Below are 25,113 nucleotides of genomic sequence, written 5' to 3' on the forward strand. Positions count from 1 at the left end.
GCATCCAGCTAGACTTTGAAACCCTCAATGCAGAACCTGTTCAATAAGATTGTGGAGTCAAACATTTAAAAACCTTCCAGGCATTTTCCCCACCACATTTCTCTTTAAAATCTTATCCAACCTTTAACTTTGTTATTTTGATCCCATTGACTTGACTTATCTAATATTCAGGGCTCATCTTACATCAATTACTTTATAAACCTCAGTTAAGCACTTCTCTCCAAGCATAGCCTTTTAACACTATAGAGCTTTAACTTCTGACATATGAGAGATTGAGTCGATTAGGATTATATTCGCTGGCGTTCAGAAGAATGAGGGGGAATCTCGTAGAAACCTATAAAATTCTAACAGGACTAGACAGGGTAAATGCAGGATGTTCCCGATGGTGGGGGTGTCCAGAACCAGGGGTCACAGTCTGAGGATATGGTGTACACCATTTAGGACCGAGATGAGGAGAAATTTCTTCACCTAGAGAGTGGTGAATCTGTGGAATTCATTACCACAGAAAGTAGTTGAGACCAAAACATTGTATGTTTTCAAGGAGTTAGATATAGCTCTTGGGGTGAAAGGGATCAAAGGATATGGGGAGAAAGCAGGAACAGGCTATTGAGTTGGGTAATCAACCATGATCATAATGAATGGTGGAGCAGGCTTGAAGGGCCAAATGGCCTACTCCTGCTCCTAGTTTCTATGTTTCTGTTCCTCAAAGTTCATTCTCTTTACACTCAGGTTCATTCTTTTTGCTAGCTTCTTCTCTGGACCCTCTCTGCTGTGTGAATGCGCCCCCCACCCCTTGAAGCAGTGAGCAAAACTGTACAACATGCCGAGTGACCAGTGAGTTTGAAAGACTCAGCACAACCTGGCTCAGGAGGTCCATTAGTTTTCAGTCCCATAACCCATTAATCACTGCAGAGCAGTACTTAATGTTAAAATGACTATTGTTACTTTTGAAGTTAGGAGTGGGAGTTTAGTTTTCTTTGTTTTGCTATTTAATTTACTGCCATTTGCTACCAGCACTGATTGACTAGCTGTGCTTTCCCAACATTGTGCTTTTTACATTTCCAGCATTTAGTTAATTTCTTGTGTTCCACTCAAACATCAGTGTTAAATGCTATTAATTGGGATTCAGCAGATTTAGGACAATGTACTGCATACAACTTAGTTAAATAAACAAAGGTAATCCTTGATAAATAAAATCTCGAAACAAATCCCCAAAATAAAATTTAGAAACTGCTTAAAGTAACCAGTCTCTTTCAATACTTCTCGTAGGCAATGCATTTGCATTATAATTATCCCCAACAGTGGGAGGAAAGTGACTGAAGAAAATATGGCTGGAGGACTCTCTGTTGGACAGTAACGTGAGTTTTGCACACTCTCCATAGTATGAGGTACAACAAAGCATTAAAATTTTGGTACAAGATTTTGTATCTGATAAATTCACAAGCAGCACAAGATTACTTTGGATACAAACCACATTTTAAATTTTGCCTCTGCTTTGTCATAGGAAGGATTTGAAAAACAAGTCAGGTCCTTGGTCCAATACCAACTTCTGCCACTGAGAGTATTAATAGCAAACCAATGCATCATAGCAAAAAGTCTGGTTTTATACTGCAGTTGTATTTTTCAAATCAGATTAATGTGTCATCCATTGTAACAAAATGCATTTTGAACCAAAACACTGACTATCGTAATAACTACTGCCCCAATCAATGCTTGCAGTAATTTGCAAGTTATAGTATTACCCCAAATACAGAACAGGTAGTACCTGAGCCAACTGTTTCAAGAAAAAAAAAATTCACATGTTGCAGCTTTATTGATTTATTTAATTCGTTTTCTCCAGTACAGCCATAATACATGCCCAGGATTCAAACATGTTCAGACAATAGCTGCTGTTCTATTTGTTAAGCACAAAATAGATTCTAAATGTGCATCTTAAAACAACCCAATAATGCCTACTCTGAGTAAAGTGTTGCTGTTAGTTCTTGAACAGAGAATTAATTTTATTGCAAGCCAAAAAGAAGGGAATTTGAAAATGCAACTGGTCAGGGCCTAAGATGCACTTATTTATGCCCAATTTTAAAAGTGGTCTTAAAACCAGAACCTTAAGAAAATACTGTACCAAAAAGTCTTCATAAATAGTTGTACAGCTGTTATATTTTTCTTAACCGTAACCTTAAAACTTTATTTCCCCCATCCCGAAGCTAAGGTTTCATAATAGCTAATTACATAAATACACAAAAGTTGGATGAATTAAATTCAACCTCCAGAGGTTCACTGACAAGTGTCATCATTAATGTCACGTGTAACAAGCATTAGACTGATTGTTCAGGTGAGATTACCCAAATAATTTTAATACGAACACTGTTGCAAAGACCTCTTTCAGTTCCCAATTTCCAGCAGGTAGGTGTTTATCTGCTGGTTACCACTTTAGCTTTCTACAATTCTTAGGTTGAAGATGTGAGGACTGTGGGGTTTTTGGGGATGCCATTTACAAAAGTCAACAGAAAGCTACAAAGAATGAGGTGCATCCTAGATTCAAATTAGTCTATGGTTCTCTTAGCATCAGGGAAATTTGGAGAAGAAGCTAAGTGGGGAAGCAGATTACAGCTCACAGCCATCAAAATACACACACGGAGAATGATTTTATGCAGAAAGCGTTGCAGTTCCAAGCCATTGCATGCAGCCTCTTAGCCCCAGCCTGAAAAGCAGATGTTTTAATGGATGTCACACTTGCTTTTATTTTAAGGTAAGGTCACTTAAAAGTTGTGCAGTCTCTGAAATTCAATTTGCAGACTGATAAACAATTTCTATTTCTGCTCCCAGGAATTTAGCAGTTTAATATTCTGAAACGTTCAAATACAGTGTTGTAATACTCCTTTTAAAAAAAATGGTAGCAAACTTGAGATGGCAAACGAGGTACAGTCAGAATGGTGTCCACAGTTCTCTCTGTCAAACTGAGGTAGTCACCTTTGAGAGGCTCAACATTCAAATAGGAAGCAGGACTATAAACAAATGGACCACTTAATGGCTGCATTTTTAATCTTTATCCAAAAACGTCGCTCCAAGAGTGACTGACACTTCATTCAAACCCTTTATCAAGTCCAGTCCATAGTAGATGACAGCAGTTATTGTGCTTCAAGCTTAAAATTCCCATGATGCCTTGCAGTTGCCTCATTTGTCCACAGAAGTCTATACCAGGTCAAATAAAACATTTTCTGGCATTGTGGAGTGAAGACAGATGGGTTCCATGTAGATTAGTTACCTGGGATGGAATACAGAGCACCAGTCTGTAAAATATGCACCAACATTTACTGCTCCCCAAGAACAGCAAACTGGTTGCCAAGTTCTAGCTGAACGGACTGACTTTTAGAACCATCCTCCCTGGCTCTGTTTTTGTATTTCACCATCTCAAAGGTCTTTTCCATTTCTTTATCTCTGGGAAAAAATAATTTTTATAATCAGCTAGAAAAGTGTTCAAACACAAAACTAGAAAAAGTGACCAAACAAATGTCAAGTTACCTACCATAGGAGGTATGGTCTTCCTCATTCTTTGAATGTAGTTCAACCACCACACACAAATGAATAGGCTTGTGGCTCAATGAGGGGAAAATCACCAGGACACTGCCCCTTTTAAAACTTAGCACATCACCATCACCAGGTCACATGGTGCTTTCCCACCCGGATATGAAAAAGGCCCATGTTCCGGGAATGTAGTTTGGTTCTTTCGAAGGTAACAGCAAAGAAATCTTTTCAAAAATGAAATTTGAAATTCCCTGGGACAGGGAAATGGAAGCTTTGTATATGGAGGTTGAACAACAAGGGAATAAAGACCTTATACCCTGTAGCAGGTAATCTAGCAATTCTACTTTCATTCAACCTCCACAAACAAATTAACATGTTTCTGTTCTAATCTATCAACAGAAGCTGGAAGTCCTATCGTTTAACACTGAAGGCTTTGTTAGTTAAGGTTCACAATTATTTCAGGTAGTGTCAAGGAGAATGCATCAATAATGGCCTGAAGACAAGCAGAACGTCTGACTCGAGACTGGTTACACGTCATAATTTATTCCGCTGCCTAAATGGCCACATCTCATTCAAACAGTTACATAATATTTTGTTTCCAAACAACAATAGACTAAATGCCCATTTTAACAGAGCACCAACTCTCCATAATCGTCAACCAGCAAATAAAACTAGATACCATAATTGAGACAAATAAATCCACTTCAGGCATAACCTTCAAATCTGCCCCATTTTACCACCAAATAATTCAAAGTGGAAAAACTATCAGGAAAACTCAAATACTGTAATCTCAAATTAATTATGACCAAGTAGTGTAAGACTTAAGGAGGACCCCAGGCCGTAGGTGAGTGGAGGCAGGATGGGGGTTCCAATGCAAAGGCAGGGAGGTGACTTACAGCAGCCACCACTATGCCCAATGTCAGATCTCTCAGACAAACTGCCCGATAGCTAGGCCACCTCCCCCAGAAGGCAGCTGTGACAAACCCGAGTTTTGCTGTGAGGCCTCCATGTAATCCGAGACACCACTAAATTGCAGTGGGCTAGGAAATAGTGGCTGTCAATTGACTGATCAACGAGCCTAACTGACATCTCATCACCAGAGGTCAGGGATATTTTCTGGCAACAGTCACACTTTGAAAATGGCCAGAAAATTGCGACTTTGAGGATGGTAAATGGTTTGAAAAAAAAAAAAACACCCTCCCACATCAGTCCCTTCCACCTTCGATTTAATCGGGTGAGGTTCTCCGGCTGTCGGGAGACCGACACGGGACCTCTCCCATGATGAAGTGGATCTGGCCACCCTGTATCCCGCTGTGACGTAATGTATTAAATACAGCCCCGTGGCTTTGGCAGTGGGGTTCTCATACCTTCAATGTTGCAAACTAAGCAGGAGTTGGCCACTAGGATAACAACTGATCACCCACAAACTATTAGTGTACCCTTGTCAAGGTTTAAGGTACCTCCTGGCACACTTATAATGGTAACAGTACAGCCTGGGACTGTAGCAAAAGCAGCTGCAACAGACCTGATAATTTTGCATTGAATACCACAAAAGGTATCAGCTCCCCACACTTGAGGATCTGCACATTGCATTGAGTCCCACACATGGTTTCAGGCTGTAATGCTGAAGGAACTTTACTGCCAGTAAATAGATCCCAGACCTGTCTGGGACCAGCACACATTGACCATGCCCCTCAGAGATGGATTTCTCAATTAACAAAAAACTATGGGATCACCACCTGCATGTTATCATGAAGAGGCACTTGCATAAACCCATGTTCAGATGTGATTTAATATGAAATGTCAAAGACTTAAGGCACTCTGGGTTCAGATATCAGGTTAAAAGGAAGAACTTGATTTACTTCCTGCACACAGAGCTCGTTAGCTTCTCTACGGCTCTTAGTACAAATGAGTACAAACAAGTTCTACAGACAATAGCCAGTTTCCCAGGTACCTCCTTTCTTTTAGTTTTGAGGAGCTCTGGGCTTTAGCCACCAAGAATTAAAATCCCACAAGATCCTGGCCCAGACAATGAAGCAGCTTTTGTACTTTTAGGGCTAAAGGCTACTTGGCAGGAGCAGCCTGCCCCAAGGTGACTCTTCTAAGACTTGAAATCCAGGTGAAAGTGTAGCCACCTCAGCCGTTCTCAATCTGAACACCCAATACAATGTGTACACCCAATCTGAACACCCAATACAATGTGTACATCCAATCTGAACACCCAATACAATGTGTACACCCAATCTGAACACCCAATACAATGTGTACACCCAATCTGAACACCCAATACAATGTGTACACCCAATCTGAACACCCAATACAATGTGTACACCCAATCTGAACACCCAATACAATGTGTACACCCAATCTGAACACCCAATACAATGTGTACACCCAATCTGAACACCCAATACAATGTGTACACCCAATCTGAACACCCAATACAATGTGTACACCCAATCTGAACACCCAATACAATGTGTACACCCAATCTGAACACCCAATACAATGAGGCCCCACAAACTGTCGAATAGTCTCCACCGGCAATTCTGTCAGTATTGAGCAAAATGACGATAAACTGCTGCTGAGGTGCAGGGGTGTGACCACAAGCTGAAGACACTCTGACTCCCCTTTCCTGCTCTTGAATTCAGCTGTGAGACCAGTTCTGTCTCAAAGGAAGCCCCGCATTCCTATCATGGTTGGCATCCAGGCCAATGCACCACACACTCCAACCATGCTTAAAGCTGCTTTGAAACCACCAATGTTTCTGGATGCTCTCTCAAGGCTCCAACGCAAGGTCTTATTAAAATAAAAAGACCTCGAACCTAGCAGGGCTAAGCATCAAGGTTCTTTGGGGCTGCAGGCCATACCCAAATCCATCAACTGCAGACAGTTTGCAATTGTCCTACAGTTGCCTGGGGCATTTTTTTCTGCCCCAAGTACACAAACCTTTTGGATCTAGGGATACAGCCGCTAATGTGCTATAGATAATATGTGAAATGCAAGAAATTCCTGACAGACAACACAGCAAGCTAACCATGGCAGCCAATTTGTATGTGGAGATTGAACAAATGGGGTTGTACAAATGAAGATAAGTCAGATCAGCTGAAAAATATAAATAAGCAAACTGCAAAATGCATGTGACAGACAATGGTTTTAATTAGATTTACTGTGCAAGAAAACGTCCGGTTCTTCATTTTCAGTTGTTTATTCTCCCCACCTCAATGATTCATCTCAATCTTCATAGCTGGTGGATGCTGCAGCCCTCTGGTAACTCTCCAAAGTTGGCATTTCAAACATGTACCTAAATAAGTAGCAGCAAGCTATCTTACAGTAGGGACATCAGTTTCATGGAATTCCATTTTCACCCAATGTCTACATATAGACTTTCTAACACATTGGACAGCCATCAGGAGTGGATTCTGTCCCCCCCCCCCACCCCTCACTATCCCAGGTCACTGAGTAACTCCGGGACTCCTACCTCATTGCCACCCCCCACCACCCTCCACTCTTAATTCAGAACAAGCCAAAGAATGAACCCAGGAAGTTCCTACATTTTATGGGCTTATCTTGCACCAGGTAGGGTATTTACTCTCTGTCCTGTTGCAGCATGACATTTTGTTTTCAATTCTTGCTTAAGTTTGCTAAAACCTACAGGAATGTCTTGGGACAGCTTACTAACAATTCGTATTTTTGAAAATATTTTTAGTTTCATTGAAGTTATACGAATATCTTGCATATAACTGCCAGTGTATTAGAAATACATCCAAAAGAAAACATACACCATCTTCATATGCAACTGAAAGGTACATGGTACCAGCTTCTGCAAGATTCACAAAATAGGCAATGGCAGAATAGCAGTTCTACGAACCAGGGTTGAAAACAAACTAAAAATGAAGAACCTCAAGAAAAGTGTAAGTGTTTTCCCCCCCCCGCCATCCCCATCAAAACTGGCAAGTATCGGTGGAAATGAAACAAGTGGCAAATCACTTAGTAAATGAACACATCCAGTCTTACTTTCTGGTTTCTACATGCTTTGCAGAAGCTTGTAGGGATGGAAACTGTGCATCATTATAAATCTCTGGTGGTCCTTGTGATTGTGTTCTTCTCACATTAGCGGATCTGGCTGCAGGTGGTCGATAAACACCGGATGGTTTTGATTCTGGGACTTCTGCAACTGGAGTCACATGTGTGTTAGACAAACTGCAGATAACTTCTGCAAGAGTACAAACATTTCTACATGAACAAAATAACAATGATCCAAGGCAGCAAACTAATCCATGCAGGGTTAGACAACAGGTAAACTGTATGATTTTGTCATGGGGCTCTGTTTAGAAGTCCAGGCATTTTCCTTGAAGTAAAAGAATCAGGGTGACAGTCAACCACTTCAATGGTTCCAACAGCAACACTGAGCCCCTTAAAATTAATTTTCTTACCTTCCTGCTCAGGGAATGATTAGCCACACAGCTAAAACGGGGAGAAAAATGCATCGACAGGAGAAAGGATATCTAACAGTACGGGCAGACTAATGGCATTTCCAGGGCAAAATATCCAATACTTCTCACATTCCTCCTTCACATGCCCACAAACTTTCCTTGATGTTTGAAAACTTGAAACTTTCAGCTCTTTAAACTGCTGGGGCTGGAGTTCCCGTTTTGAGCCCATTCTGCAATTCTGGAGCAAACTGCACCCATTTTGCATCCGCATCTGGTCACAGTTTTAATGCTCCACCTGATGACTGCTCATCAACCTTCTGAGCTAACCGTGTCTGGATAAGTATAGTTACAAACACGGTTTCTGTTAAACAGTCTGTGCTGCTTTAACAATTATTACATGGTCTGAAAGCAAAGGGTACAAAAATCCTTCACACCCAAAACACTAATTGCTGCCAACCATAAAAACGCCAGGAACAGCTGTGCACACATGTTCAGCCCACACTGCGGCCACTGGTGCACACACACATTCTCCCACCAAGATGGTGGCTGCATGACGCTTTGCTCCAGTGCCAGTTTAAGACTGCAGCTTTAATCACTAAACAATATTGATCTTTTGATTATTGGAATGAGGTGGAAAGGCTTTGTGCAGGGAGTTCCTACACAAGCCAGTTAGCTCAGTTGGTAGATTTTGGGACTCAATCCTAGGCTTATTGTTTCAAGCCCACATGAGGTGATATTTTTTCTTAAATATTTTATTCAAAATGCTCTTTTATTTTAAGCAATGGTGGAATTCCACAATTAAGAGCCTATAGTTTTGGTTTCCAAGACCGGCTCTCACCCAAACTCATTGGTTTGCCATTGTAAGAATCCAGCTGATAAAATGGTTGCTCTCTGAGCAGTTCATTGCAAGGGAGAAAGTTAAGACATCAGCTTGCAAAATTATGGATAATTCAGCGACAGAAAGTGGGCTGTATCGAAAAGCTTCTCACTTTAAAAGGGCCTGACACAGAGACTGCATGTGCAGGAAGTGCTCCCCCTAATGTTGTGGTATTCAAACACAGCATTCAAAAATCTGCAGGGATAACTGACTGCATTGTTAAAAATTAGTCTAATTTTAACATAGCACATTAAATAATGTCACAGTACTTTTCAGAGAATTCTAAACTGTTGCCACTAAGAATTTACGAAAATGTTAATTTAGTGGTCTGGAGCAATTGTATGGCTGTGTGTGAATTTCACTGTTTGGTGGATCTGTTAAATTCTCTATATCCAAAGCAATCTTGACACTTACCCACAGTGACAGGTGCTGGCGCTGGTGTTATCTTGTTCCAGGGCCCGACTGTCTTGTCTCCTTCTCTATACAAGATGCTCTCACCATCTTCACCCTGATCTTCTTTCTTCTCATCGTCTTCCTCCTCTCTCTCATCACTGTCAGGTTAGTAACAGCTAGCATTACACTAACTCAATAGTCTGTTCAGATACTTCAAGCAGCTTTAAAATCGATTCACAGGTATAGAATCACATGACCAACAATATGTATAGAATAGCGATAGAATCACAAGATCAGCAATGACAATCTCCTGTTACAATGGGCCCAACAGGTCAAGTGATCATTTACTGTCTTCAGTGACAGTACTGTTTCACACAAACAGTGCCACACATTAGCAGAACAAATGTTTTAATATGTTTGATGTTGGAATGGGAACAGTTTCACAGCTGATAATCCCAAACTGAGTGTTTTACCCAAGAAAAATCCTTCAACCCATCCTTCCTCAACTCTTTGCAATTTTCCTGTCAACACACAAGACAAAATGGTCAACCTACCAAGCTTCTACCTCCCAACTTGAAAGTACGTTGAGAGTAGATTAGGATTAGTCAGATTTTTCCCCTCTGTCGGTGCACTTAGCACCTTCTGGCTATACCAAAGATGAGAAATTAACTATCAGTCAAGGGGAGCACGATTATGTATTTTGCTGCACAGCTTAAATCTGCTCCAATATTCTATCTCTCTTCCCTTTGAAATTACAGGCTTGGGTTATTCAATTTAGGTAAACAAGGAGCATGGTGGATTGACACATTCCAAATCAACTCATTGCTGTTATGCAGGTAGCTTAATTGTAAAAGGATAGGGCACGTTTGTAAGTTAAAACCATCAAGAACAGGCTAAGTTGAAGTAACTTGGACCTCATGGCACGATAAGCTCACTATTTAACAGAGCCCTGGGGGTTATGCTTGAAAAATGGTCAAAAAAATTCAAAGCATCTCCAGATAACCTTTACTAAACATCACTGACATCAGGGCTCATGTCAGACCAGATGCTGACATTGCAGCAGGAAAGGAGGCAGTAGTAATGTTGGATGGGTAATAATAGATAAGAGGAGGTACTCTAAAGGGTAGGCAGTCCCTGCAGTAAAAAAAGTCATTTGTTCCATATGATATGTATCCAAATTTATTAAGAACAGCAAAGGTGGAAATTGCAGAAGATCTGGCAACAACCTTCCCTGGCCATGGGGTAGTGCTAGCTGATTAGAAATGTTACACCCCTGTTTAAAAGGGGGGAGGGGGATAAATCTCTGCTACATACTAAAGGCTTAATGCTGATGGTGGGGAAAAACTCTTAAAAACATTAATCCAGAACAAAATTAAATGGCAGAGAAGTAGAGCCAATAAGTTAGAAGCACAGAGTCATTTGAGGCAAATTGTGTTTGACTAACTTGATTGAGTTGATGTGAAAGGCAGGAGCTGATAAGTCTAGTTCAGTTGATGTGGTGCATGTGGACTTTCAAAAGGTGTGAGACAAAGTACTCCAGACTCATTAGCAAAATTACTTGAAGCAAAAAAAAGGGGCTATGGAGGAAAAAGCAGGGGAGAGGGATTAATTGGTTAGCTCCAGGCACAATGGGGATAAACTGTCTGTGCATTAACCTATTAGGTTACAATATAAAATGAGCTTGACACACAAGACTGACACTAGCCCATCAAGAATCAAAATTTACTTCATACGTTCCTGAATGGTCATCAAGCAAAAAACTGAAACCACATCAATGGCTATATTTTATGCAGTTATAGTTCAAATTTAGTGAAAAGCACTCCTTTAATTGAAAGGCTAGATATTTAATTATTCTTACGCTCACCTGATTTGTAAGGCGTGAATCCTCAGGCCACTGTAATCAACTTCCTTTTGCTCAAACTCCTTCCATTCTTCATCCTCCTAAAAATACACACCAAGATTAGGAACCTTGAACTAAGTTTGTGTAATGGAATACATTGAAAAGCTAAGTCTTATATAAAGCACAGGTTTGTAAAAGCCTCAAAAAAAAAGATTTTGCTGTTATAATGACAACAAAACCAAGAGCGCTCACCATTATTTTGTGAAACTGACAGCAACTTCTGGTATTCGCACATATGTTTTAAAATACGAGATCCAGAAGCTATATCAGTGACTTCCCCACTTGGCCATGGGGTCTGCTGCTGTCCTTGCAGATGGAATTCAACCAGAAATCACTGATTTGACATGAACTTTCACTTTTTAACACCATTAATCTCACTGTAAAAAAACTTTTAAAGACTACAGATTGTTGAATGAGGCTTCGAGTTTTTAAACAGCACACAGTCATAATTACTGTTAAACACCCTCTTTGGCCCTGAAAAACTAATTTTATATTTGTGGAATGTCAACTTTCTCAATTCCAGGCTAAAAAAATTACACATTTAAAAAAAAATGTTTATCGTATTTCCAATTCTACCTTAACACCATGTATATGTATCAATCTTTATTTCATTTCTGAACATTATAAAATGTGAATAAAATCTGGTTACTTCCCGATTTGTTGGCTATGAGAATTCTTCAATGTGATTGGCTCCTTAGCCTGCTTGATGACATCACTGCTGGTGGATGTCAGCAATTTGCTAAAGCGGACACCAGAAAATGTCAAGAAAGATGAAATCCATGCCAGATATTTGTGTGCTGCTTTGAGATCAGTGACCCACACCATAATTTTGCTGCTGACTAAAATCTGAACTGATCCTGATTTTATTTTTCAAAAAGCAAGAGGGTAGGCACCTACAAGAAAGCTAAAAGATTTTTGAATTACCAAGGCTATGCTCTCGTTTTGTCTTTTGCTTTGAAGTGCAAGAACATAAAATTTAGTGACAAAATAAAAGTCATTGAACCTACCAAAGCTCATACTTCTGGAACCCAATATTTCAGATAGCTAACTAATTTGCACCTCTTACTCAGCCATTCTAAACTTAGTTCAAAGTGTAGATTCATGCCTACCCTTGGATCTAAGTGCCAATGGGTCCATGACTCTTTTTGATGTATATTAATGACCTGGACTTGGGTACAGACAGCATAATTTCAAAAAGTTAGCAGATGACTTAAAACTCAAATACACAGTGAACAGTGAAATGTATGAACTGTGAAGATAGTAACAGACCTCAGGAGGGCACAGGCAAAGGTGAAATGGGCAAATAGATGGCAAGTTAAGTTTAAAAGAGAAATAAGAGATACATTTTGCCAAGGCAATAAGTATGAAATGGTACAACTTTAAAAAGGGTGCAGGAGAGAAACCTGTTGGTTCACCACAAATTCTTTGAAGATGTTAGGACAAATTGATAAAGTGTTGAAAAGCTTATGGGTTTTTCAAAGTACAAAAGCAAGAAGTTATGCCAAATCTTAATACATCACTAGTTTGGCCTCAGTTGGAGTATTGTGTCCAATATTGGGCACTACACTTCATGAAGAGCATCAAAACTTTGGAGTAAGTGCAGAGATTTACTAGAATGATACTTGGGTTGAGGGATGAGTTGTATGGAGAGACTTGAATTGCTAGGTTTATTCTCCTGGCCTGGAAATGATTATGGCTTGACTTAGAGTCACTGGAAATTGAAGGGTTTCTACTGGCAGTTAACCAGAGATTTAAGATAACTAGCAAAAGAATCAGAAGGGAAATGAGAATGGATGTTACTAAAAATGACAAGCTGATATGATCAGCGAGTTGGTATGACCTGCAATGCACACAAAAGCAGATTCATACACACAAACATTTGAAAAATGAAAAATCTGCAGAATAATGAGGAAAATATGAAACTACCTGGATAGTTCTTCTAAAGAACTGGTACAGACACAATGGGCAGAATGGCCTTCTTCCACACAATATGATTCTATGACAACACAACTGACTGAGTAAATTCAATGCTTCGTGTTCAATCCATAAAGACAGTTGAAGGATAGAACTGGAGCCAAACTTTTTACATTTATATTTAGAGTTACACATTACAAGCATACACCACCAAACCCAATGTTAGTCTATTTATAAGGGATCAAATGAATGTGCAGCTAATGCCCATCACCTAAATACAATTAACACTAGGTGATGACTGAGAAAATGGAAATTTGAGTCAACTACATTCAAGAGCTAATAAAAACAGAAAATAAGGCAGCACCCATGGAGAAAAACAGTGGCATTTTAGGTCGATGACTCTTCATCAGAACGTTCTGAAATACTTCCAGCATTTTCTGTTTTTATTTCAGATTTCCAGCATCTGCAGTATTTTGTTTTTGTACATTCCAGAGCTAAGAGGTTAGCCAGGTAAAGTTATGTCCATCAGTGGTAGGATCAAAAGGAGTGCGGGATGCACAAGAGGCCAGAGTTGGAGGCATACAGTGTTCTTAAAGGGTTTAGAACTGGACAGGGTTAGAGATATGGAAGGATTGAAAAACAAGGATCAGAACCCATTTGGAGTTGTTGGAGGACAAGGAGGTACATCAGCAAGCACTCGACAGTAGAACTCTGGTTATCGAGTGTGAATCTCAGCTTGATCAACAGATAGAAAGCAGATAGTAGGGACACTCAAATTAGCAGGCTGTGAATAGTGGAGTGTCACAAAGATCAGTGGTTAAAAATTCAAACATTATCCCTAAAAGGTCTGATCAACAGTCAAGATATTTACTATACTCTTTTTTCAAATATCTAAACCATGATGTTTGACAAAAGACTTGTTAATGCTACTCATTAACTCTATTTTAAACAGCTTCTGGAATGATGTAACAGTTGGATAGAATTGTCTGATCACTCATTGACAAAGGGAATGGCCTTCTGAAGTTAGTGAAGGAATGTTTACAAGCAGTTTAAAAATTACTTTTCAATCCTGAAACACTGGAGTAAAAAACTTATTTCAGTACCTCAATGACCAGAATAGGGTATTCAACACAACACTATAGTTTGAAAGTTGGACCAACTATCAGAAATGTTTAGAATATTTCCTCAGGATGTGGGCAATACTGCTAATGCCACATTCATTACCCATCTCCATTTGCACTGTGTGGTGGCAGCAAGCATTCTTCTGAACAGCTGCAGTTTCTATGGCAATGGTACTTCCACAATTCTAATACAACAGGAATTCCAAGATTTTGACCTAATGGTGAAGGCATGCAGTATCATCAGGATGGTGTGAGATGTGTCCCTCTGACATTACTGCACTTGTCCAATGCAGTGATACAGGTTGCAGAGATGGCACCTGTTAAAAGTAAAAGTAATCCCTACAGTTCATCATGCAGACACAATGCACCAGTGAAGGATATAGATTTTAGCAGCACGGTCACTACATCCATACAACTAAGTGATAAGTATTCCAACACGCTGCTTACTTGAGTCACCCTTTGGAGAATAATGAGCCTTTGTCGTACTCTTGTGGCCAGTTTAAATGGGAGTGTCATATGTAAATTGTGGGGTACTCAGTGAAGGTGATGTACTGAAGGGCAGGCAAAGGTTCCTTAAACAGCACCTTCCAAATCCACGGTCACTAGCATCAGAAGGACAAGGGCAGCAGATACATGGGACAGCACCACCTGGAAGTTCCCCTCCAAATCACTCACCATCCTGACTTGGAAATATATCGCCATTCCTTCACTGTCACTGGGTCAAAATCCTGGAATCCCCTTCCTAACAGCACTGTGGATGTACCTACATCACATGGACTGCAGTGGTTCAAGAAGGCAGCTCACCACCACCTTCTCAAGGGCAACTAGGGATGGTCAATAAATGCTGGCCCAGCCAGCAAAGGCCACATCCCATGAATGAATTAAAAAAAAAGATGGGAGTTAGACATTTCCCTGTTAGAGACAGTCAAAACCTGCTTGCATTTGTCAACCTAACTGCTTCAGGTTCTGCTATATAGGCTGGCTTTAGCTGCCTCATTATAGGTACTGTAAACAAGTCAAACATCACAACTCCTGTCCAACAACACGAGGAAAGATGTTCAATATGTTTGTGAACACTGTCCCAAGGAACACATGCCAAGGCTGTGATTACAGGAGAGGCGGGGGCATAGTGGTATTGTCACTGACTAGTATTCCAGAGACCCAGGGTAATGCTCTGGGGACCCAGGTTCAAATCCCACCATAGCAGATGGTGAAGTCTGAATTGGAATGAAATCTGGAATTAAAAGTCTGATGATGACCATGAAACCATTGCCGATTGTCGTAAAAATCCATCTGGTTCATTAATGTCCTTAATCTGCTGTCCTTACCTGGTCTGTGACTCTAGACTCCACGATGCGGTTGACTCTTAAATGCTCTCTGAACAAGGGCAATTAGGGATGGCAATAAATGCTGGCCTAGCAAGCGATGCCCACATCCCACGAATGAAAAAAAACTAAACACCACAACCACCTTCCTTATGCTAGACTCCAGCCACCAGAGGCCGCTCCTATTGACCTTAACTTTGCTAAAGCTTTTTATAGTGCCATACTCAGTCAAATGTCTTGATGAGGGTAACTACTCATCTCTCCACAGACATTCAGCACTTCCATTCAAGCCTGGATCAAGGTTGTGCCAAGGTCTCAAGTCTCAGTTCTGGTAGAGCACAAACCGAATACTGATGAGGTTATTGGTCAGTATGTTACCGGTGCCACTGTACACTGCCAGAACTCATTGACTTTGCTGCATCAATTGCACCCACCAATTTCAAAATTCCCAAATGAAGGGCCCCAAGTTAGCGGGACATTGACTTCTGTAACAGTGAGAACTGCAGAAGACTGCTGATCCAGAGTGTCAACTTGACATCAGTGGCTAAGACACCTGCAAACATGTCAAACTCATCTCTCATATTCAAGTGCTGGATAAACTGTGGTCGAGGCTGCGGATCCTCCTCCTGTCCTTTATCCATCTATCCACCACTATTGACTGAATTACATAGAGTTTACAGCATACACGTTACCCAGTCGAAGTGGTCCATTCCACTCCTGTTCATCTAGCATTACGAGCATAATTTTCTTTTTTCTCCATCAACAGCCAAGAGATTAGTTGGTCAGCTATCACACTGCTGTCGATGCGATCTTGCCTGTGTAAAATGGCTGCCATAACCACTTACACACAGACAACAGTTCACCAGTAACTCATTCTAAATCCACACCTTGATTTCACTTCTTTCCAGCCTGTAAGGACTGTTCCATTCTCGCAGTTTCTTCATGGACATCTTCCATTCAGTGTTTCTGCTATGTTTTCCTTTTTTCGAGACAGGATTCCTTTCCATTGTGAGTGGCAGGACCCTCAACCATGTCTGTCATTTCCCTACTCTTGCCTCTGCCCTTCCCTCAAGGAGTCACCATCCAATTCTCTTTGTCTTCACCTTTCAGCCCATCAACCTCAACATTCAATGGGTCCTTTTTCATATTCCAACCACCTCCACCCTGATGCCACTAGATAAGATTTCTTCCCACCGTCAGCATTCTGAAAGGACCATCCCCTCCACAACACCCTGGCCCATTCTACAATCACCTCCAAAATCCCTCCTGTTCTTGTACAAGGGCAGGAGAGGAAATAGCTGCCTTCCTACTGTACAGAGGAGCAAAGACTTTCCAGATGAAACAACTTGTATTTATTTCAATTTAGCACATTGGAAACATGGTTCACAATGTGGTCTACTGTACACTGGAAAGACCAGAGATTGAGAGATTGCAAAACACCTCTGTTCATTCCACATATGATCTGGAGTTTCCAATCTAACTTTAAATCTCCACACTCTTTAATTTCCTACATTTTTCCAATGAGCTCAATGCAAACTCAAGGATCAGCATCTCATTTTTCCAGACACTTTACAGCCTCCAGACTAAAACATTGAGTCCAACAATTTCAGATAACAACTACTTTCATTTTTGCAGACAGCAGCTGTTGGTAATGATTCTGCTGTTGTCATTTCAGTTCCTTGAGACCCATCATCCATTCTGAAGAAACATTACATACGAAAGAAGTAGGCCATTCAGCCCCTTGAGCCTGCTCCACCATTCAATAAGATCATGGCTGATCTGCATGTGTTGAGTTCCACATTCCGATCTACCCCAATAGCCTTTGATTCCCTTGCCTGACAATCTACCCCCGTCTTTAAAATATTCAATGACCCTGGCTCCATTGCCTTGAAGAAGGAAGTTCCAAAGTGGCACAACCTTCAAAGAAAAAAATTGCTTATCTCTGCCCTAAAAGAGCGACCCTTAACTTTAAAACAGTGGCCTCTAGCTCTGGACTCACCTACAAAAGGAAACATCCTTTCCACGTCCACCTTGTTGAGATCATTCAGGATCTTATATACTTCGTGCAAGTCACCCTCAATCTTCTAAACTCCAGTGGAAACAAGTCCAGTCTGTCTAAACTGTCCTCATATGACAGATCACTCATTCCAGGTACAATCTAGTAAACCTCCTCTGAACCACCTCCAATGCATTTACATTCTTCCTTAAATAAGGAGGCCAAAACAGCCCACTGTTGAATTCTTCATTATAAAGGGTAGCATTCCATTAGCCTTATTTCTTACTTGTACCTGCATTAACTTTGTGACTCATGCACTAGCACACCTAGATCCCTCTGCACGTTAGAATTCGTTCTCCATTTAAGAAATACTCTGCTTTTTTATTCTTTTTGCCAAAGTGAACAGCTTCACTATTTTCCACTTTACATTCCATCTGCCAGATTTTTGCTCACTCACTCAGCCTCTCTATCCACCTGCATCCTCCTTATGTCCTCATTACAACATATTTTCTTAACTTTGCGTCATCTGCAAATTCAGCTACCATGCCTTCACTCCCCTCATCTAAGTCATTGCTATAAATTGTAAAAAGTTGAGGTTCCAGCACAGATCTCTGCACGACTCCACTCATCACATCCTGCCCATCAGACAAAGATCCATTTATGTACACTGTTTTCTGCTAGCCAGCCGATTTTCTATCGACGCTAGTGTGTTACCCCCTACACCATGAGCCTTTATTTTGCGCAATAACGTTTGATGTGGCACCTTATCAAACACCTTCCAGAAATCCAACTACAGCAAATCTGAAGGTTCCCTTTCACCACTGCGCATGTTACTCCTTCAAAAGAACTCCAATAAATTGGTTACACATGATTTCCCTTTCACAAAACCACACTGACTCTTTCCAACTACCTGGAGTGCCCAATTGCAGCATGCTTAATCATCAATTCTAACACATTGTCCATGATAGACATCAAGCCAACTGGCCTATTGTTTCCTGCCTCCCTCCCCTCTTGAATAGAGGGGTTAGAATTGCTACTTTCCTGTCTGATGGAACCTTTCGAGAATCTAGTGAATTTTGGAGAACAGCAACGCATCTGCTAGCTCATTAGCCACCTCTAATAAGGCGCTAGGATGAAGTCCATCAGGACCCAGAGACTTATTAGCCTGCAGTTCCATCAGTTTGCTCAGCACTGCTTCCCTAGTGATTGTAATTTCACCAAATTTCCTTCTTCCTTCCACCTCCTGATTTACAACTATTTCTGGAATGTTTTTTGTATCCTCAATAGAGAAGACAGAAGCAAAATACTTGTTAATTTCACCCATTTCCTTATTATCCACTATTAACTCATGCTTTCTCTAGAAGACCAACACTCACTTTACTTACTCTTTTTCTTTCCAAATACTTATAGAAACTCTTGCTATCCATTTTTACATTTCTGGCTAGCTTCCCCTCATGCTAATATTTTTCTCCTGATTAACCTTTTAGTCATTCTCTGCCATTCTTCACATTCTGACCATCATCTGATCTGCCATTCATCTTTGCACAGTTATATGCTTTTTTCTTAAGTCGCTGGGCTAGTAACTCAGAGACCCAGGATAAAGCTCTGGAGACCTGGGTTTGTGTCCTGCAACGGCAGATGTGGAATTTGAATTCAATAAAAGTCAGCAATTAAAAAAGTCTAATGATGATCATGAAACCATTGCCAATTGTTGTAAAAACCCATCTGGTTCACTAATGTCCTTTAGGGGAGGAAATCTGCCATCCTCACCTGGTCTAGCCTACATGTGACTCCAGACCCACAGCAATGTGGTTGACTGTTGGTCTTCTAGAGAAAGCATGAGTTAATAGTGGATAAGGAAATGGGTGAAATTAACAAGTATTTTGCTTCTGTCTTCTCTATTGAGGATACAAAAAACATGTGGGTCCGTCCTCCCCTTAGAATTTTCTTTAAAATAGGAATATAATTATTCTGAGTATTCTGAACTATCCCCTTAAATGTCTGCCACTGCTTTATCGATCTGTTCTCTAAGCCAGTATTTTATTCATTAATGGGATGTGGGTGTCGCTGGCCAGGCCAGCATTTATTGCCCATCCCTAATTGCTCTCGAGGTGGTGGTGGTGATAAACTGCCTTCTTGAACCACTGCAGTCCTTGTAGTGTAGGTACATCCACTGTGCTGTTAGGGAGGGAGTTCTAGGATTTTCACCCAGCAACAGTGAAGGAATGACAATATATTTCCAGGTGGAGATGGTGAGTGGCTCAGGGGAACTTGTGGCTGGTGGTGTTCCCACGTGTCTGCTGCCTTTGTCCTTCTAGGTGATAGTGGTCATGGGTTTGGATGGTGCTATCTAAGGGGGCTTGGTGAGTTTCTGCAGTGTACCTTAAAGATGGTACACACTGCTGCCGATGTGCTTCGGTGGCAGAGGCAGTGAATATTTGTGGATGGGGTGCCAATCAAGGAGGCTCTTTTGTCCTGAATGGTATCAAGGTTCTTGAGTGTTGTTGGAGCTGCACTCATACAGGCAAATGGAGGATATTCCATCACACTCTTGACTTGTGCCTTGGAGATGGTGGACAGACTTTAGGGAGTCAGGTGGTGAGTTACTCACTGCAGGGCCCCTAGCCTCTGACCAGCTCTTGTAGCCACAGTATTTGTATGGCTAGTCCAGTTCAGTTTATGGTCAATGGTAACCCCCTGGGTTTTGGTACTGGTGGATTCAGCAATGGTAATGCTCTTGAACGTCAAGGGGTGATAGTTAGATTCTCTCTTGTTGGACATCGCCTGGCACTTGTGTGGCACAAATGTTACTTATCAATTGTCAGCCCAAGCCTGGATATTGTCTACGGCTTGCTGCATTTGGACCTGAACAGCTTCAGTAGCTGAGTCATCGCAAATGGTGAACATTGTGCAATCAACAGCAAACATCCCCACTTCTAACCTTATGATGGAAGGAAGGTCATTGATGAATCAGGTGAAGATGGTTGGGCCTAGGACACTGCCCAGAACACCTGCAGTGATGCCCTGGGGCTGAGATGATTGGCCTCCAACGACCACAACCATCCTTTATGCTAAGTATGACTCCAACCAGCGGAGAGTTTTCTCCCCCGATTCTCAATAACTTGTCTGGCTAGGGCTCCCAGTTCACTTCAGCTAGCTCAGCTTTCATGTCCACATAATTACCCTTAAGTTTAAATACTAGCCTTAGACCCGCCATTCTCCCTTTCAAACTGGATGTAAAATTCAATCATTGCGGTCGCTGCTACCTAGGGGTGCCTTTACTGAGGTCATTAATTAATCCTGTCACATTACACAATACCAAGTCTAATATAACCTGCTCTCTGATTAGTTCCAGAACGTGCTGCTCTAAAAAACTCTCTCAAAAGCATTCTATGAATTCCTCATCCAGGCTACTGCTGCCAATCTGATTTTTCCAGTTCTTATATAGATTAAAATCATCCATGATTATTGATGTCCCTTTATCACAAGCACCCAATACTACTTCTTGTATACTTTGACCTACATAACAGCTGCTGTTAGGGGGTCTGTTGACCACTCCCACTAGAGACATCTTTCCCCTACTATTCCTCATCTCCACCCAAACCGATTCTACATCCTGATGTCCTGCGCCAAGGTCATCTCTAACTATTAAACCAATACCATCCTTGATTAACAGTGCTTACCTCCCATCCCTTTAACTAGCTTCCTATTCTTCTTGAATGTCATATACCCCTCAATATTCAGGACCCAACCCTAGTCATCCAGCAGACACGTCTCCGCAATGGCTATCAGACCATATTTATTTACTTCAATGTGTGCCATCAATTCATTCACTTTATTATGAATGCTACGTGCATTCAGGTTAAGCCTTTAGTTTTCTCTCCTCAGTTCTCTCTGCAGAGATGCTGCCAGACCGGAGTATTGCCAGTCTTTTATGTTTCATTTCTCATCTTTTGTTTCTTTCCTTGTACCACGCTGTTATTTAATCACTCCAGCGTTCTACCCTCAGACCCTCCATTTTGTTCTCCCCCCACCATTGCCCATCACTGTACATCCTCTGTTACACCTCTTTTTCCAGTACTGACGAGGACTTATGAAATAGGACTAGGCCGTATGTTTCCTTGAGACTCCCGCCATTCATTAAGATCATGGCTGATCTTTGACCACAATTCCACTTTCCCCCTTGACCCTCAAAATCCCTCAGTCTTGAATACACTTAACAACTGAGCTTCCACAGCTCTCTGGGGTACAGGATTTCAAAGATGCAGAAATGAAGAAATCCGTCATCTCAGAGTTAAATAATCACCGCTTTATCCTGAGACTGCCTACCCTCCCCACCGTTCTAGCTTCTCAAGCCAGGAGAACAGCCTTTCAGCATCAACCAAACCCATTCAATCTTATCGGTTACAATGACACAGAGATCACCCATCATTCTAACCAATTCCACTGACACTGCCTGGCCAGGTGAGTATTTCCTGCTTCTACCTTATTCTATGTCGAAATTCATTGCAATATGAGGTTCTATATAAATGCAAGTCTCTGTGATAGTTCAAGTGATAACAATGCTCACCAGCCAGAGCAGTGACTCATAGTGGAGCGACAGAGCTTTACTCCCCAATGCAGTGACCCATAGTGGAGCGCCAGAGCTTTACTCCTACCTGGAGATGGGACCACTTGTGCTACTTAAACCAGCAGGTTTTCCTGTGTAGCACATTCTCTGGATTGATGCCTGGTCCTGGCATGCTCTTTAACACTACTGAACCAGCAGTCTTCCAGATTATTCAGTACCTTAGCAGTGAGATATAATCCAGGCCACAAAGCCACAGATTGTGGCTGTAAAATAATTCTGCTTCTGGTGGCTCAGTGTATCAGGAATGGACAGTTTTCAGCTACTAAACTGTCCCACTTGGCACTACAGAAATGTCACACTATGAGATGGAGGGTGCCCACAATATGGAAGCAAGACTACAATGAGCAAATACAATACAAGCTTTATGACATGCACAAGATTAGTTGACTATTAAAAAAATAATCAATCCCAGTTAGAAACCATAGTACAACGAGAGACAATGTCCCCCTTGTTTCAGCACCTACTAAAACGAAGTTCACTCTGTCCTAACCAATTTTTAAAAAGCGCAGTAGGAAAATGAAGATGCAAAGAAATGTTTGCTTAAATAGCAGATTATAAACCTAACCAATGTAGCTCAATGCAAATTATATTGCAGTATTCCATTTATCGTGGTCAAAGCACCAAGCCGATTCACAAGAGCTTTATCCACCTAAATTGATACCAAGCTACATTAGGAGATAACAGGACAGGTTTGGTCAGAGGTAGGTTTTTAAGAGGTAGCATAAAGGAGAGGTCGAACTTAGAGCTGAGACAGTTGAATCATGGCTACTAAAGATGGAGTGAAGGAATACAGGTGTGTACAGCAGGCCAGAAACGTAGCATAAAGATGGAAAGCCTACTTCATCGATCCACAGGCCAAGGGCTGGCCTGTTCCTCCATTAACTCATGTGGACCTTTCTGTTTCATCGCCCCAGGCCTACTTTCTACTTCCCCCATCTTAGGAGACCTCTTGCTTCCTTTTCACCCCTTAAATGAAGTGCCCTTGTCTAAATGCCCTAGTGACTCCACCCAACCTTTCACGACTGGTGGTCCCTGCTCTGTTTCCCACCCAAACCACCAGACCAATAGCCTTTTGCTCCAACCCCACCCCTGCCAGAGCATTTTCCTCTAAGAGGCCCCTTCCCTAATTATCCCCGCTATCCGCATAATCCAGCGGCTTTCCTCTAATTCATCCCCACCAAACAAACCTCCAATGGCCCCCAAAACCAGAGGTCACCTTTTAAACCCCACAAACGTCCGAAACCAGGGACCCTCTAATTCTACCCCTACAAGGTCCCCCCCGAATTCCTGTCAGAAGAATCCTCACTTTGTTTATCCATCACCCCAATCCTAAACCTCCCTGCCCCATGCAGAAACCAGAGAATCTACTCCACTTCTCCCGACCTCTCCTCTCAATCTTCACCCCCACCCTAAACCAGGGAACTAATTGCTCCCCACCAACTCTTTTCCAAAGACTAGGGGATAATGCACCCCACCCCCCCCACCCACCCCCACGACAATCCATGCCAGGACAGGGGAACACCCTTCAATCACCACCCCCAGACAAGAAGAAAATCTCCCCCAAATCACAAACCTGGCCCGTGGATGGGGGAGAAATCCCCCCCCAAATCCCAATGCATCCTACCCACTCCTGTCCTTACGAGGTTGGGGGGGGTGGATACCCCAACACCCCAAAATCCCCAGCCTTGAATAGGGGGAATTCCACCACCCCCAATCCCTGGATCATTGGAGGGGAGAAGCCCCTCCCTTCCGATCCCCATCTCTGCGTTTGGGGCAGAGGGAGAATCCCCCACCCAGGGGGAAATCCCCTCAGCCCCCAATCCCCAGGCTCGGGGGGGGGGGGGGGGGGGGGGGTAGAGAAACACTTGCCCCAATCCCCACCCCGGGGTTAGGGATGGGGAAGGGGGAATCCCTTTCCCCTCAATCCCCCAACCACCCCCGGACTCTCTTCTACTTCCTCCCCCTCTAATTAACCCTCTAAACCCCCGCGGCCCCTCCCAATCCCCGCCGGCTCGAACTCCCCACTCGATCTCGCGGCTCATCGCCCCCCCCCCGCCCCCCCCCCACCTCCTCCCTCCCGATTCACCTCCCACCGCCCTTGCTGCCGGTCACTGCGGCCTCCCCTCCCCTCCATCCTCCTCTTACCCTGACCCGCTCCTGCTGGGGATCCTGACACTCGCCCTTCGTCACCCGCTCCTTCTCCTTCTTCACCTTCTTGGCCAGTCCGGGGACCGTTAGCGGCGCGGCTTCGGCAGGAGGCGCCACCGGCGTGAGGGAGACGTCGACGGGCGGGGGTGGGTCAGGTGCCGGGGCGGGGGCCGAGGCCGAGGCCGAAGCCGAGGCTGAGGCTGAGGCCGGGGCGGGGGCCTGGGCCTGGGCCTGGGCCGGGGCCGGGGCCGGGGCGGGGGCCGGGGCCTGAGCCTGGGCCTGGGCCTGGGCCTGGGCCTGGGCCTGGGCCTCAGGCGGCACCGCGGCTTTGGCCGGCCCGGCGGGAACCGCCGCCTTGGCCACTTTGGTTTTGTCTTTCTTCTTCTTCTTGTCCCTTTTGGCGAAGAAATCGTCGAGGCTCTTGTCGTCCCGCTCGGCCATACTGGGCTGCCGGGGGTGGAGAGAGGGCGGGGAAGGGGGGGACTGGGGGGGTGGTTGGAGCTGGAGGCGCCGCCGCGGTGACTATGGCGATGGAGCCACGGGCCCGGCCGCTTCACACATGCCGCCTCGGTGCAACCGAACCTGCTGAGCGGAACCGGAAACACCGCCGCGAAATGACCGACAGGACCCACAGCCAATCAGGAGCGGCCGTTTGTGCAGTGACATCCCGCCCCCCCCCCACCCCCCGCGTGGCAGCGGAAAGGGCGAGGCTGCACTGCCAGCAGGTTCGGGTGCAGCGATGGCCTCAGAGTGGGGGCGGGGGGCGGGGGGCAGGGGGGGCACTGACAGAGCTTTGGATATACCTCAGGGTGGGGAAGGGAGGACCATTGGTGAGAGCAGAGTCTCCCCCG

General features: G+C 43.1%; 1 protein-coding gene across 1 annotated transcript; it reads right to left on the minus strand.

The window, feature by feature from the left end:
• Positions 1 to 1,805: 1,805 nt before the first annotated feature.
• cdv3 (carnitine deficiency-associated gene expressed in ventricle 3) lies at positions 1,806 to 24,830 on the minus strand. The gene is made up of 6 exons (XM_041183375.1): positions 24,572 to 24,830; positions 24,266 to 24,328; positions 11,093 to 11,169; positions 9,250 to 9,386; positions 7,540 to 7,699; positions 1,806 to 3,435 (listed from the first exon to the last, which is right to left on the minus strand). The coding sequence occupies exons 1-6, from the start codon at positions 24,701 to 24,703 to the stop codon at positions 3,309 to 3,311; spliced, it is 696 nt and encodes a 231-aa protein (XP_041039309.1). The 5' UTR covers positions 24,704 to 24,830; the 3' UTR covers positions 1,806 to 3,308.
• Between the last annotated feature and the right edge of the window lie 283 nt (positions 24,831 to 25,113).

The sequence above is a fragment of the Carcharodon carcharias genome, chromosome 3, assembly GCF_017639515.1.
Source record: "Carcharodon carcharias isolate sCarCar2 chromosome 3, sCarCar2.pri, whole genome shotgun sequence".
NCBI lineage: Eukaryota > Metazoa > Chordata > Chondrichthyes > Lamniformes > Lamnidae > Carcharodon > Carcharodon carcharias.

Excerpts from the sequence above, each read along its gene's own strand:
- cdv3 (XM_041183375.1), bottom strand. The coding sequence starts at position 24,703 with ATGGCCGAGCGGGACGACAAGAGCCTCGACGATTTCTTCGCCAAAAGG. Across the intron at positions 24,329-24,571 it reads AAGCCGCGGTGCCGCCTGAG|AAGGTGAAGAAGGAGAAGGA; the intron begins GCCCAGGCCCAG and ends GGACTGGCCAAG. Across the intron at positions 9,387-11,092 it reads ATTCACGCCTTACAAATCAG|TGATGAGAGAGAGGAGGAAG; the intron begins GTGAGCGTAAGA and ends CTAACCTGACAG.